We start from the raw sequence: 16,429 nt of genomic DNA on the forward strand, positions 1-16,429 counted from the left end.
TTCACTACCTCCGCACCGGGAGTGCGATTGTGCCATAGACTTGATCCCGGGTAGTAAATACCCTAAGGGTCGTTTATTTAATCTGTCTGTGCCTGAACACGCGGCTATGCGAGAATATATAAAGGAGTCCTTGGAAAAGGGACATATTCGTCCTTCGTCATCTCCCTTAGGAGCCGGTTTTTTCTTTGTGTCTAAGAAAGACGGCTCTTTGAGGCCGTGTATTGATTATCGACTTTTGAATAAAATCACGGTTAAATATCAATATCCGTTACCACTGCTTACTGATTTGTTTGCTCGTATAAAGGGGGCCAAGTGGTTCTCTAAGATTGATCTCCGTGGGGCGTATAATTTGGTGCGAATCAAGCAGGGGGATGAGTGGAAAACCGCATTTAATACGTCCGAGGGCCATTTTGAGTATTTGGTGATGCCTTTTGGTCTTTCAAATGCCCCTTCAGTCTTCCAGTCCTTTATGCATGACATTTTCCGCGATTATTTGGACAAATTTATGATTGTGTATCTGGATGATATTCTGATTTTTTCGGATGACTGGGACTCTCATGTCCAGCAGGTCAGGAGGGTTTTTCAGGTTTTGCGGTCTAATTCCTTGTGTGTGAAGGGTTCTAAGTGTGTTTTTGGGGTTCAAAAGATTTCCTTCTTGGGATACATTTTTTCCCCCTCTTCCATCGAGATGGATCCTGTCAAGGTTCAGGCTATTGGTGATTGGACGCAACCCTCTTCTCTTAAGAGTCTTCAGAAATTTTTGGGCTTTGCTAACTTTTATCGTCGATTTATTGCTGGTTTTTCTGATGTTGTAAAACCATTGACTGATTTGACTAAGAAGGGTGCTGATGTTGCTGATTGGTCCCCTGATGCTGTGGAGGCCTTTCGGGAGCTCAAGCGCCGCTTTTCTTCCGCCCCAGTGTTGCGTCAGCCTGATGTTGCTCTTCCTTTTCAGGTTGAGGTCGACGCTTCTGAAATCGGAGCTGGGGCGGTGTTGTCGCAGAGAAGTTCCGACTGCTCCGTGATGAGACCTTGTGCTTTTTTTTCCCGTAAATTTTCGCCCGCCGAGCGGAATTATGATATTGGGAATCGGGAGCTTTTGGCCATGAAGTGGGCTTTTGAGGAGTGGCGTCACTGGCTTGAGGGGGCCAGACATCAGGTGGTGGTATTGACTGACCACAAAAATTTAATTTACCTTGAGTCTGCCAGGCGCCTGAATCCTAGACAGGCGCGCTGGTCGTTGTTTTTCTCTCGGTTTAATTTTGTGGTGTCTTACCTACCGGGTTCTAAGAATGTTAAGGCGGATGCCCTTTCTAGGAGTTTTGAGCCTGACTCCCCTGGTAATTCTGAGCCCACAGGTATCCTTAAAGATGGAGTGATATTGTCTGCCGTTTCTCCAGACCTGCGGCGGGCCTTGCAGGAGTTTCAGGCGGATAGACCTGATCGTTGCCCACCTGGTAGACTGTTTGTTCCTGATGATTGGACCAGTAGAGTCATCTCTGAGGTTCATTCTTCTGCGTTGGCAGGTCATCCTGGAATCTTTGGTACCAGGGATTTGGTGGCAAGGTCCTTCTGGTGGCCTTCCCTGTCACGAGATGTGCGAGGCTTTGTGCAGTCTTGTGACGTTTGTGCTCGGGCCAAGCCTTGTTGTTCTCGGGCTAGTGGATTGTTGTTACCCTTGCCTATCCCGAAGAGGCCTTGGACGCACATCTCGATGGATTTTATTTCGGATCTGCCTGTTTCTCATAAGATGTCTGTCATCTGGGTGGTGTGTGACCGTTTCTCTAAGATGGTCCATCTGGTTCCCTTGCCTAAGTTACCTTCTTCCGAGTTGGTTCCTCTGTTTTTTCAAAATGTTGTTCGTTTGCATGGTATTCCGGAGAATATCGTTTCTGACAGAGGGACCCAATTCGTGTCTAGATTTTGGCGGGCATTCTGTGCTAGGATGGGCATAGATTTGTCTTTTTCGTCTGCTTTCCATCCTCAGACTAATGGCTAGACCGAGCGGACTAATCAGACCTTGGAGACATATTTGAGGTGTTTTGTGTCTGCGGATCAGGATGATTGGGTTGCTTTTTTGCCTTTGGCGGAGTTCGCCCTCAATAATCGGGCCAGCTCTGCCACCTTGGTGTCCCCGTTTTTCTGTAATTCGGGGTTTCATCCTCGATTTTCCTCCGGTCAAGTGGAATCTTCGGATTGTCCTGGAGTGGATGCTGTGGTGGAGAGGTTGCATCAGATTTGGGGGCAGGTGGTGGACAATTTGAAGTTGTCCCAGGAGAAGACTCAGCTTTTTGCCAACCGCCGTCGTCGTGTTGGTCCTCGGCTTTGTGTTGGGGACTTGGTGTGGTTGTCTTCTCGTTTTGTCCCTATGAGGGTTTCTTCTCCTAAGTTTAAGCCGCGGTTCATCGGCCCGTACAAGATATTGGAGATTCTTAACCCTGTGTCCTTCCGTTTGGACCTCCCTGCATCCTTTTCGATTCATAATGTTTTTCATCGGTCATTGTTGCGCAGGTATGAGGTACCGGCTGTGCCTTCCGTTGAGCCTCCTGCTCCGGTGTTGGTTGAGGGTGAGTTGGAGTACGTTGTGGAAAAGATCTTGGACTCTCGTGTTTCCAGACGGAAACTCCAGTATCTGGTCAAATGGAAGGGATACGGTCAGGAGGATAATTCTTGGGTCACTGCCTCTGATGTTCATGCCTCCGATCTTGTCCGTGCCTTTCATAGGGCTCATCCTGATCGCCCTGGTGGTTCTGGTGAGGGTTCGGTGCCCCCTCCTTGAGGGGGGGGTACTGTTGTGAAATTGGATTCTGGGCTCCCCCGGTGGCCACTTGTGGAATTGTACTTGTGTGCATCATCTCCTCTGTTCACCTGCTCCTATCAGGATGTGGGAGTCGCTATATAACCTTGCTCCTCTGTCAGTTTCATGCCGGTCAACAATGTAATCAGAAGCCTTTCTGTGCATGTTCCTGCTACTAGACAACTCCCAGCTAAGTTGGACTTTTGTCCTTGTGTGTTTTTGCATTTTGTTCCTGTTCACAGCTGCTGTTTCGTTACTGTGTCTGGAAAGCTCTTGTGAGCGGAAATTGCCACTCTGGTGTTATGAGTTAATGCTAGAGTCTTAAAGTAATTTCTGGATGGTGTTTTGATAGGGTTTTCTGCTGACCATGAAAGTGCCCTTTCTGTCTTCTTTCTATCTAGTAAGCGGACCTCGATTTTTGCTAAACCTATTTTCATACTACGTTTGTCATTTCATCTAAAATCACCGCCAATATATGTGGGGGCCTCTGTCTGCCTTTTGGGAAAATTTCTCTAGAGGTGAGCCAGGACTGTCTCTTCCTCTGCTAGGATTAGGTAGTTCTCCGGCTGGCGCTGGGCATCTAGGGATAAAAAAACGTAGGCATGCTACCCGGCCACTTCTAGTTGTGCGGCAGGTTTAGTTCATGGTCAGTATAGTTTCCATCTTCCAAGAGCTAGTTCTCATATATGCTGGGCTATGTTCTCTCGCCATTGAGAATCACGACACAATCCTCCCTCATAGAATATAATTCAGCCCCCATAGAATATAATTAGACCCCCATAGAATATAATACAGCCCATCTCCCCATAGAATATAATGTAGCCCCCCACAGAAGATAACACATCCCACCTCCCCAGAGAATATAATGTAGCCCCACATAGAATATAGTACAGCCCACCTCCCCATAGAATATAATGTACACCCCCCCAGAATGGTCTCACAGTCCAGTACTCAATGATATATTTTAAAAAAACAAAAACACAATCCTCACCTCTCCTCATGCCCCGCGCTGCTCCAGGCTCTCCTCCGGTCTCAGCAGCTGCACTGCCTGAGCCTGGCACACAGCGGGTGCGCGATGATATGATGTCATCGTGCATCTGCAGTGACAGAGGCAGAGGGGAATGATGGGAGAGGGAGCGTCATCTGACACTCTCCTCCATCATTGCTTTGAACTGTACCGGCGTCATTATGATGTTATAGTTCAATGTGACGGCGGCAGGGGGAGCCGGCGCTGGCGGCAGGTGGGCCCCCCTGACCTATGGGCTCCATAGCAGCTGCGTGATGTGCCGCTATCAGTGGCACACCACTGGCTGGGGGCCCTTGGGAGAGTGGGGGCCCTAGGCAGCTACATGATCTGCCTGCCGCTAACGCCAGCCCTGCACGCAGTACACGCAATGTGAGGATGCACTAGTTTGCAGTCACACAGAGTGACTCAATAAATTGTTTAATGGCATCTGGAGGTCATTGGGGGTAGGGGGGCTCTAATTTAGGTACCATTGCGAACTCTGGATTTTTATGCACGTACCTAATGGAAAAGTTCATTGTGGCAGGGGATGCAACCTTAACAGGACTCAAACCGGAAGGGAGTCCACTGGTGGCAATCCTAGCATTTGGACTACAAGGCACATAGGCTCATTGTTGTGTGAGTGCTGCATCAACTATATCTGCATACCCAAAGGCATTATTACCATTTGAACCACTAAGAAAATCGAGATTGTATAGAGGTAGAATAAAGGTGGCGTGGTTTGTGGAAATTGAGGGGCTAAATATACCTGAAGAGGTCTTGGGGCACTTATTTTTATGAACCCCCCAACAATGCCAAATGAGCAATAATACTTTGCGCAGTCCTGCTCATCATTATTGGCACACATGAAGTTTAAGTATGTAATGTGGAATATCTCCTGAAAAAAAAAAAGAATCATCTGAAAATGTTTTTTTGTACAGAGCACTTGTGTTAAAATACAAAACAGCAAATAATAAGCATTTTAAAACAAAAAACAATGGGAGGAAAAAATAGAAAAAATTAATGCTTGCTGTGACACTGGTATGAGTACCCTTTACATTATATTAGTATCGAAACACATTTTGACTTGCTTGTGGTAAATCACAAATGAGAATCAACTGCAATTAATTGTCGGTGCCCATGTGACATGAATTAGCCAATGAATGATAACTTCAGTGTTTTAAAAAGCCACGTGGTAGGCACTGTTCCTTTGTCACAGTGGTGAAGACAAAGGAGCAAAGGAGCTGTCTGAGGACATCAGAACTGCTATTATTAGAAAACACAAGACTTGCAAATGGTATAAGGCCATCTCCAAAGACCTTGGTATCCCAGCTTCAACAGTGCACAATGTTATTAAGAAGTTTGTCAAGAATGGTACCGTCAAGAACCTCCATGGGCCTGGGGGAAAGATTGAAAATTGACAAGAGATATCTTCAAAGGTTGGTGTAAATGGTGGAGAAAACACCACGTCACACATCCAAAGACCTGAAGGCCAACCTGGAGCAGTCTGGGGTCATGGTTTCAACAAGTACCATATGCCATACACTAAACCAATCAGAGCTTTAAGGGCAAAGGCCAAGGAAAAAAAATTGGTGAAGAAAAGACATAAAAAGGAATTACCGATCTATGCCAAAGAGTACTCTGACAAACCAAAATCCTTCTGGGTAAATCTGAGGACAGATGAAACAAAAATAGAGCTTTTTGGCAATGCAAAGCAACAGTTTGTTTACTGAGTGCTCAATGAAGCTTATAAGGAATAGAACACCCTACCAACAGTTAAGCATGGTAGAGGATCCATAATGCTGTGTGGTTGCTTTGCTGTGTCTGGTACTGGAGGCCTTGACTGTATCACAGGAATCATTAAATCAGAGAATTATCAAGAGATTTTAGAGCAAAATGTTCTACCCAGCGTTAGAAAACTTTGTGTGAGTGGAAGATCATGGGTCCTCCAGCAAGACAATGACCCAAAGCACACATCCAAAAGTACACAGAAATGGTTGAAAAAGAAAAATTGGACTGTTTTAAAATGGCCAGCAATGAGCCCTGACCTCCATCCCACTGAAAGTCTTTGGGGTGAGCTGAAATCTGCCATCGGGAAAAAGAAACCTGCAAACATTCCAGAACTTGAACAAACGGCAAAGGAAGTGTGTTAGAAAATAACAGCTGAGAAGGGCAAGAAGCTTATAGATGGATACAAGAAAAGTTTGGAGGCTGTGATCAGTGCTAAAGGGTGTGCAAACCAATATTAATTAGGGGTGCCTTTATTGCTGCACATGCTGTTTATTCTGTTTCTTTTTTGAAATTGAAACATGTAAGTTGAAAAAACAATGTTTTATTGTTGCATTACTTTGGAAGACTAATTAAAAAATCTTGAGGATATAACTATGGTACATTTCCATTTATTTCTGAAGATATTGTACAATCTATGAAAAAAAATAAAGGGGTGCAAATAATGGCGATCAGCACTGTATCAAGGTTGACCAGAATCTGTTGGATATTCACATTTACAGGTAATACACAAAAAGTAGAGTTTCATAGAATTTTAAGATCAAAGCACAATATCCTCCTAGATTGATATAGACATGGAACGTCTGAAAGCAACGAAAATCATCTAGATTGATGTCAGACTTTCTGATTACTGTAAAGGCTGCAACTTCTTTTTCTCTATTTTCCACACAAGGACAAAAGAAATTGAATGGGCAATCAAATTAGACTACAGAAAGACCATAACTCCCTACGAAGAAAATGTAATCAGCAGATCTTTTCAATGTCAAGATGCAAAATATTGATTTTTCAAGCCATTACATATCACTTTCAACCATTGCTACTGTTTTCTGCTCCTTTGCAATCAAAACAATTGTTTTTTTTTAGATTCCATCTGTCAATTTTAATCGTTTCTAACTCACCCTTTGAAGTCTTGAAGTAAGACTGTATCTCCAAGTAATCCCAAGAATTCTCTAAAGGCTGGACTTTCTTCATTATTGCCAAAAAGTTCCTCCTCTAGTGTCTGCAATGAAGAGAAGGTGGATTGTGTGAGACCTCTGGAAAAGTATGGCTGATTGTAAAATGTAAGACTGGCAATCTAGTGCTGTGTTCCAGAATAAATACTTAAGAAAATCCTATTTGCTTAGTCAGCTGAGAAGTTGTTTTTTCTCTTGTCACAGTCCTGCTCTGTGGCTAAGTGAGGTAAGTTTGATCATGATGTTGCTCCTCTGACTTTTGAGACACGTGCCTCAAGTATTGTTCCTTCAGTATGTTACCCTTTCTGATAATAGGATGGTTTGCAGCTTGAAATATGTGATGGGACATTTTTATCACGTTCACTGATAACCTCTTTAAGGGCTGGCCACTTTCTTTCATTGCTCCATTTTTTTGTTATGCGAACAACATCGATATTATATGAGACACAGATGAATCAGAATGATTGCATCTATGCAGCAAGCTGTGATATACTGTTTATTCTGTCATAGTCATGTATTAGCTTTTTCAAAATGTTTTGGAATCAGACCAGACAGGCTAACGTTTGCTCACCACTTGCAACAAGAGCCTTGGATACCCTCGACCCAGTCATCGTTTCTTTATTTGTAAATCTTTAGGATGACTTTTGGTAGTTACTAGTGAGGAGCGAGTATACTCGATTGCTCGGGTTTTCCCGAGCACGCTCGGGTGGTCTCTGAGTATTTATGACTGCTCGGAGATTTAGTTTTCATTGCAGCAGCTGAATGATTTACAGCTATTAGCCAGCTTGAATACATGTGGGGATTCCCTAGCAACCAGGTAACCCCCACATGTACTCAGCCTGGCTAATAGCTGTAAATCATTCAGCTGAGGTGATGAAAACTAAATCTCCGAACACTAACAAATACTCGGAGATCACCTGAGCCTGCTCAGTAAAACCCAAGCAACGAGTATACTCGCTCATCACTAGTACTGTAGTTACTAATCATTACATACTGAGAACATCCCACAAGACCCACATAATTTGCGCTAACCCAATTATCTCCCCATGACATCGTCACTCAAATTCTTAAACCTGGCAATTTTTTTCTTTACCTAACACATAAACTCCAAGAACAGACTGTTCACCTGCTGTCTAATAAATTCCACCCTAGCCATTGTCACGAGATAATCAAATAAATTTGCTTCATTTGTCAATAGGTCTAATGCAATGGATAAATGCTATAAAAAACTTCTCTATAAGATCATCTCTTAAACATTCACTCTTTTATCCGTGCCAGGTATCCTGTGACAGATTTCCAGTTGCATCATATTCTGCATACTAACTCATCTTTTTCGACAAGGCCACCCCTTTAGAAGACCAGTATTCAATACATTTTGGGTGGTCATGTCATAGACGTTTATATATATTTTTAGGAGGCAAATTGAATTTGCATAACTAAGGACTTGGGGAGATTTAGTGGCTATTCAATGATTTGCATTCTAATCCCTTCTGCTGCTTCAGCCTTCCATATCACATCATTCCAACTCCAGAACAATTTGCAGCTACAAAGCGCTGGCACCACAGAGAGGTACGAAATATGAAAAATTAATTAAGACGCCTGCCAGAATATTCTGTGACAAATTAGTGAATTTATTCCTCTCTGTCTTTCATGTTGTGAACTCTTTCCCTAATTACGTTTTCATGATACAAATGACTACAAAGTATAAGGTTTCAGCAAAAGGAATAATCTTTTTCTTAGAACTTGATAATCGCCAAAGAAGTTCTTTAGATCACTTTGTAACAATGGAGAACCCAAAAAAGGGAAGTATACAATTTTTAAAAATATGTTGCACATGCTATTACAGTGTTGGCGCAAGTCTTTAGTGATGAACTGTTCCTCATTTTAGATATCTAGTAATGTTTGGCGTATTCTGTCCAGGTAACTCAAAAATAGCAGACGTGCCAAGTAATAACACCAGGCTTGTAGTTTTAAAGACACCATACATTGTACCGAAAAATAGAAAAAAATTAAAGTGAGGTGAAATGGTGAAAAAAATACAGTTCTGCCATTGTTTGGGTTTTATTTTTATGGTGTCCATTAAGCAGTAATTCCATAATAACGTGTCAGCTCCCCGCTGTCGCTTCAACAATCATGACATTTATATGTCTCTGTCAATGATTAAACAGCAGCATTTGGAGCTGGCTTCTGCCAGGAATGATGTGGGCTCAGCTGCTGAGCCTGCTCTTTACATGAGGACGTACTGTTGTGTCCTATATATGGAATGGGTTAAAATGCTATATGTGTAGAGCTAAGGAATATAATATTATGCATTGCAGAAAGCAATGCTGTAGCAACCTATAGCTGGACACCTGCTCACTAATATTGGGTCCTCAACAGGCTGGTTTGGGAGGTGAATGGGAACTTATCATGTCCGATAACACTATTAACTTGCAGATATGAGGTAAATCTGCTGGTTAATAGTGTTATGGAGGTGCCTGGCCGCTGTACTGAAAGTGTAGCACCAGGCAGAAAATTGACTTTATTTCTCCAGCTTTCAGTTATACAGGTCTACACAATGCAATTACAGTCACCACTCAAAGCACTTAGAGTGAAAGCTGTAAGCATGACCCAGCACTGAATAATAGCTGGTTTTGCTGTGCATCAGTGCAGAGCCGGTTGTTAATCAGCGCCTGGGCATGCTTACCGCCGCCACTCTCAGTGCTGGGAACGGTGACTGTAGCTGCTCTGGGCATTCCTACATGACTGAAAGCTGGCGGCTCCTGGGAGAATAAAGTTCATTTTCTCCTGGGTGCCTCGCTATCAATACAGGGCTGGGAACCTTCATAACACTATTAATAGCATGTGTGTCTTATAAATCAAGAGCCTCTGACTACAATATGCCCTTGTTAGGGTCGGCGGAACGTACTAAATAAGATATGATAATAAAGTGCGTTTGGCACCAGGGGCCCACCGTGCAGAGATGGTATACTGCAGCTAAGAGGACAATGACGAATCAAGCAGTAAGCGTAACTGACTCGCACTGAGTTAAACGTCACTCAGCAGAGAAGAACGTGGCTGTGCCAAAGGCAGACAGCGACAGGAAAGAAACTCCACAGCAGAGCTGTGTTTATAGGCACACAGCCACAGAGTGATAATGGTACTAAACGCGAACCCTGTTAACTTCAAGGGTGCACGCAAGCCCCACTGGGGCAGGGGAACTGGTAGTGGACTCCAAGCACTCATAGAACTCCTCTCCGGAGAAGATGGAATTCTAAAAGCCTAACGCCATCCCTGAATTCGTGCACACAATCTCCTCTCCGGAGAAGCCAGAATTCTAAAGGCACTAGGCCTGCCCTGAGCACATAGAACCGAGTCCACAGTACTGTTAGATTCCTCACACACACAGAACATAAATGAAAGCGCACTGATGAGTGTGCCAAAGATCCTTTTATAGATTTTGCCAATCAGACAGGACCTTGCTCAAGGGCCAATCCAGAGCCGGAGCAGGACCTGAACATGTGACGGCCGACGACCAAAGAGAAGTCGCCTCACGAGCATGCCCAGTAGAGCGAAATCTGGACTTAATCTCAGAAGAGATCACTCGCTAATCTGATAATAGAGCGGAGAAGCTGAAGGCTGTTTTATTACCGACAGTGTCTACTACTCCATGTATATAGTATGTTCTGCGGTAGACTTGGTCTGCGTCTTCATAACAGTCACTGGCTAAAACCGGTAATGGTTTGATGAAATATACAGTACACAAAGAGTTACATTTTGTAAAGTTAAAACCTGCAGAGCTACATTACATCCCTGTACTGTAAAGTACCAGATAAGCGCAGATTATGGCTCGCCAAGCCTATATTTGCATTGCTTAGTCACAAATACATATCTTTGTTTGTCTTCAGCTACAGCAGATGCTCCTTGGATTGAGAATGAAGTGGAAGAAATTTACTAATACGCCATATGCCATGGAGAAAGTAGTTACAAACACTTCTCACCATCCATCTTTGTGGATTAGGTGACAGCTTTCGCTGCCAGTTTAATAGCTGCAGGTAATTGATCTGAAGGCCAGGTCACTTTGTATTGATTTTACGATTTCCTGCATGTGTCAAATTCATTATAAAAAGCTGCATTTTTATAACTTTATGAGTATCAGATATGAAATGTATACTTTATATAGGACCTAGAAGGCCAGGTTTATATATAGTTTTCTGATGAACTATCTGTGGACTCTTTTATATTAAAAAACGCATAATCAGTATATGAGATTTGCATTGGTCAATCCACTGCAGGGGGATGGTCAGCAGACGAGATGATTATTGTAATGTTAAAATAAAGAGGTATCCACACCTTAGATATGTATTGTATGTTCATAGAAAACTAAATAAATATCTGGAACCATACCCATCTCCACAATGATCACCCTCACCTGCTCCTGTCTGAATAAGAGCTGTAGAGTCTAGGTGAAGAATGAGCTTAGATCAACCTGCAGAGGTCGGACACTCATCTATCAGTCATTTATGGCATATCCCTTGGATATTTCATAAGTGTCTAAGCCTAGAATACCCCTTGAAAGCTGACCTGTCGCCAGATCTAATAATATAAACTGCATATACAGTATTAATAAATACATTTCTAAGACTATATAAATCCATGTACAAATTGCTGCTTTATCTTTTTTGAAAGTGGAAAATAACTACGGTAGTTTCCCAATTAATCTGAAAAACAAGTCCTCACTGTCCCTCCTCCCTGCTGCAGAAATCTCACACTGCTCATACAAGCTGCAGCAGATAGTCGGGCTGGGTGGGCAGACATGGAGTACACTTGGACTATTGAATTTCTCCATAAAATGCTTGTCACAGCATCAGAATTATACAACCATTGAAATGCTGATTTCTCACCAGGTTTAATAGATCTATGTAAATAATATCTATGAAGTTTATACTGTCAAATCTAGTGACTGATCCATCAATTTTTGATTAAGCCTTTCTTGAGTCAAAGCTACAAATGGATCCACAAAAAAGGGGAAGTACAAGTCCTTCCATAATATTTCCTTTTCGAATCCACATGTGACTTTGGACCCCAAAAAAAAACGCTACCAAAAATGCTGCGAGTGAAACCACCTATTTGGTGCTAAAGCCTAGATTGTATCCTATTCAGAGAGAATAGGAAAGTCTTTTCCCAAAACATACTATACAAAACAGTTTCATGATCTTCTACGTAGGATATGTGGTTCTTCCATGGAGCCAAAATATGGTTTTAAAAATCAAAATAGGTTGACATCACAAAATAGACGTTACCCACAAGAGCAGACCATTCCGCAGAATCTCAGCTTCCTGCTTGCTGGGGGTCAGTGTGTTCCTGCTGGACTGTCAGTTTGGACCAGCGATATTGTGGTGCCACTGACCTGATTTGTGTTCTCTCTGTGATATGAGCAATCATTGCCTCTGCAGCATCAGAGTGGCACATAAGACTGAAACTGCAAGGATCAGGAACTAAGAGTTTGGTTTTGCTTTAGTTTTTTGTACTTTGGATATACAGGGGCACGTCTCGCTTTTTTGTACATGCAGGGGCATGTCACCCCTTTTGGGTTGTGCGTCTTGCCTACACAGCTTTCCACAGGCAGGTACAAAAGAGTCAGGTTTGGACCTGCTCTGCACCCCATCTACAGTGGGGGAAAAAAAGTATTTAGTCAGCCACCAACTGTGCAAGTTCTCCCACTTAAAAAGATGAGAGAGGCCTGTAATTGACATCATAGGTAGACCACAACTATGAGAGTCAAAATGAGAAAACAAATCCAGCAAATCACCTTGTCTGATTTGGCAAGATTTATTTTGCAAATTATAGTTGTGGTCTACCTATGATGTCAATTACAGGCCTCTCTCATCATTTTAAGTGGGAGAACTTGCACAATTGGTTTCTGACTAAATACTTTTTTCCCTTCTGTATTTTGAGGCTTGCTGGCACGTAGTGAGGTGAATTAAAAGAGTTAGGGACCATCCAGGTTAGGTACACCGTGTCACGGCGGGATGTCTTTTACGCTCTTTTGATCAAAATTGTGTCAACTAATTACCCTACATGTACTACTATTTATGTAATTACTTACTGAAGGGTATTTGCTCATTTTGTTTTTACCCTAGGTTCTGAAACTGCATGGATCAGGAGCTAAGAGTCCACTCCAGCAATCCCAGCTAGCTTATTTGTGCCTGTTCGGCCCCTGCTGCTCTAGACTGCAATTTTGGCCGGTAACCTTGATGAAAAAGAGGAGTTTTCAAAAGAAATAAATTCAAAAGTTTTGGCTAGCACCCTGTAATTTTACCTATGAAAAACCTGGGAATAACCCTTTAATAATGTGTAGGATGTGCGGCGATCATCAATTATGAAGAGGCAATTATCAAGTGAGTGCAGAACATTCACAACAGCACATACATAGTAATGACGACCTTGCACTTACTTGCCTAAGCTTCTGATATATGACTCCAAACTTGAAGGTATTGTTGATTTCATGTTCATCATAAGTGACAATCATTTGGGACGCCTGAAGAAAATAAGCAAAGTTAATTGGTTATTTTACAAAAAAGAACACGGACGTTCGCACACAGCGGAGTCTTAGCACTAATTGTTTTTTTCGTGTTTGAGTTCAATAAAAGTCTGAGTTATTTTTTTATGATCCTTTTTTATTTTTATGAAAAAAATGAAAAAAGTGTAAGAAAGCTGTGAAATCTTTACAATAAATATATTTTAAAAGTAATTGGAGTAGAAAATAAAGTAGAGACAGACACCCCGGTCCCATCTCTGAGTCACTTACTGGATGTCATAAAATCTTACTTTATCAGCCAAAATGGGAGCCGAGAGCCAAGTCCTAGTCTACATGAGCAGCTGACTCCTATCGGCCGCCAACTGCTGATTAGCACTTTCTATAGTGACAAAGTTGCCAATCAGCCACACTGTGACAAGAGAACGAGGGAGCTTGACCCCATAATGGAGAGGGCTCAAGCACTACTAAAGATAAAGGTTATTTTATGGGAACCCCAACTAGGCATCAAGTTGGTGATCGAGCAATTCGATCACTACTTTATACTGCCCTCATGTCTGGCAGCCAAACCAATTACAGATTTCCTTAAGGCCACGTTCACACGTTCAGCATTCGGTCAGTATTTTACAGCAGCATTTACAAGCCAAAACCAGGAGTGGAACAATGAGAGGAAAAGTATAATAGGAACATATGCACCACTTCTGTATTTATCACCCACTCCTGGATTTGGCTTACAAATACTGAGGTAACATACTGACCAAATACTGAACGTGTGAACATGGCCTTAGCAAAGACCATTCTTCTTCTGAGAGATCTAGTATAGTAATTATTTATATTCCCTAAGCTACAACAATTCTGATGCATTTTTTTAGAACACTAACATGTGGGGTTCCTCCATTATCCCTCCTGAAAATGAATAAATCAATGGGCTGTGACCCTACATAAGCTGATAATGACCTGACAATATCAGACTGCACCGCGCCTTATAGACTATTATGCTGGTGATGAAAGTTATCATTCATTCATACATTTTTTTGTGAGAATTTAAAAAGTGTACTGTTTGTACTGTTTGTACCTTGGGGTAAAGAACAGGATTAAATTTGAGTCCAGTGGCGTCATCGCACAAGGCCTGAAATAATAACAAAAACAGAATTCTCAATTAGTCTATATTGCAAAGTGAAGTACAGACGTACCTCATTGTGTCCTTACTAGTGATGAGCGAATGTGCTCAGATAAGGTGTTATTTGATCATGCTTGGGTGCGAACCGAGTGTCTTTGGAGTGCACAAAAAATATGTTCCGAGTCCCCGCGACTGCATGTCTCATGGCTGTTCGACAGCCAGAACACATACAGAGATTTTCTGTTTATTAGGCAATCCCCACATGTGTTGCCACTGTCGAACAGCCATGAGACATGCAATCGCGGGGACTGGGAACATATTTTTCGAGCGCCGAAGACACTCGCTTCGCACCCAAGCATGATAACACCTTATCCGAGCACGCTCGCTCATCACTAGTCTTTATAAATTAGTAATTAGATGTACGTGCATCTCACAGCTGCGTCTGAGGATGAATCTGCTGTTTAATATTAGAACTCATGACTTGTGCTCCTTGTTCTGTAAAATGCAAAGTTTGACAAACCCCTTCAAATCTTCATAAAATTCTCATTATTTGGTTGCGGCAGCGATACATATTTTTTTTTGCCATAAACTGCAACAGTTATTCAATCATTTTAAAAATTGTGGTGCTTATTTTTGTTGTGGTTGGTGAAAAAAAAAGTATAGTGGTCGCAACGTTAAATATCTTGTAATTATTAATTTGGATGTGTGCTTATTTAAAAAATTTTTTTAACCAACTATGAATTAAATTAAAGTCTGCAGGTTTCTTGGTATGAGGGAATATTGCATTCTGGGAGATCAAATGGCAGTCACATAGCTAAACAATATGGATACTTTTGGGGACAATTTTTTTAACAAGTGTTTAGTATTAAAGGGCCACTGTCACCCCCTCCAGCCGTTCTAAACTAAAAGAGCCACCTTGTGCAGCAGTAATGCTGCAGTCTAACAAGGTGGCTCTTTTAGTTTTTGATTCAGTTATTACCTCAATAAAGCGTTTTAAAAATTGGCCACAAATACCAGATTTTGTACCTGGAGGCGGTCCGAATCGTCCTCTATGAATCTCCCAACTGCCGTCACTCTTCTCTTCTGCGGCGCTGGTCGCCGCCCCCTGAGCGCTGTTTCTTCTTAAATCCGGTGCCTGCGCTGTGCGTGCCTGCCTGGGGCCTGCGCAGTCTTCATTGTCAGTCACAGCTCAGATGCAGGGTGCCTGACTGCGCCTGTGCGGGCAGTGCGGCCACCCTGTTGCTGAATCCCCGCCCCGCACTGTGTTATTCATTATGCACAGTGCGGGGCTGGGGTTCCTGGGCATGCGCAGTGCGCTGTTTAGACGCTCCCCAGCTCAGACGCTCCCCAGCTCAGACGCTCCCCCAGCTCAGACGCTCCCCCAGCTCAGATGCTCCCCAGCTCAGACGCTCCCCCAGCTCCCCCGCCTTCCCAGGAACCACAGCCCCGCACTGTGCATAATGAATAACACAGTGCGGGGCGGGGATTCAGCAACAGGGTGGCCGCACTGCCCGCACAGGCGCAGTCAGGCACCCTGCATCTGAGCTGTTACTGACAATGAAGACTGCGCAGGCCCCAGGCAGGCACGCACAGCGCAGGCGCCGGATTTAAGAAGAAACAGCGCTCAGGGGGCGGCGACCAGCGCCACAGAAGAGAAGAGTGACGGCAGTTGGGAGATTCATAGAGGACGATTCGGACCGCCTCCAGATACAAAATCTGGTATTTGTGGCCAATTTTTAAAATGCTTTATTGAGGTTATAACTGAATCAAAAACTAAAAGAGCCACCTTGTTAGACTGCAGCATTACTGCTGCACAAGGTGGCTCTTTTAGTTTAGAATGGCTGGAGGGGGTGACAGTGGCCCTTTAAATTATTTTTCCAATTGGGTTTTATGAAACATTTTGCACCAATTGGGTCTTACTGCATTTCTATTTCCCTGAATATTACCGTCTGTAGAATGGGTTAAAAAGAACCTGACAGGGGATCCATGCTGCCCGATCCTTGGGCCGCATGTATCAGACACTGGCTTTATG

General features: G+C 43.0%; 1 protein-coding gene across 4 annotated transcripts in view; it reads right to left on the bottom strand.

Annotated features, from left to right (window-relative positions):
* RAP1GAP2 (RAP1 GTPase activating protein 2) overlaps positions 1–16,429 on the bottom strand; it is a 1,028,482-nt gene that overhangs the window by 86,809 nt on the left and 925,244 nt on the right. For all 4 annotated transcript variants that reach the window (XM_077294402.1, XM_077294401.1, XM_077294400.1 and 1 more), the window contains 3 exons: positions 14,353–14,406; positions 13,197–13,280; positions 6,707–6,807 (listed from right to left, as the gene is read on the bottom strand). In XM_077294402.1, the coding sequence (XP_077150517.1) occupies positions 6,707–6,807; positions 13,197–13,280; positions 14,353–14,406 (239 nt within the window). The remainder of the gene's footprint in view (positions 1–6,706; positions 6,808–13,196; positions 13,281–14,352; positions 14,407–16,429) is intronic.

The sequence above is a fragment of the Ranitomeya variabilis genome, chromosome 3 (genome assembly GCF_051348905.1).
Source record: "Ranitomeya variabilis isolate aRanVar5 chromosome 3, aRanVar5.hap1, whole genome shotgun sequence".
Taxonomy (NCBI): Eukaryota; Metazoa; Chordata; class Amphibia; order Anura; family Dendrobatidae; genus Ranitomeya; species Ranitomeya variabilis.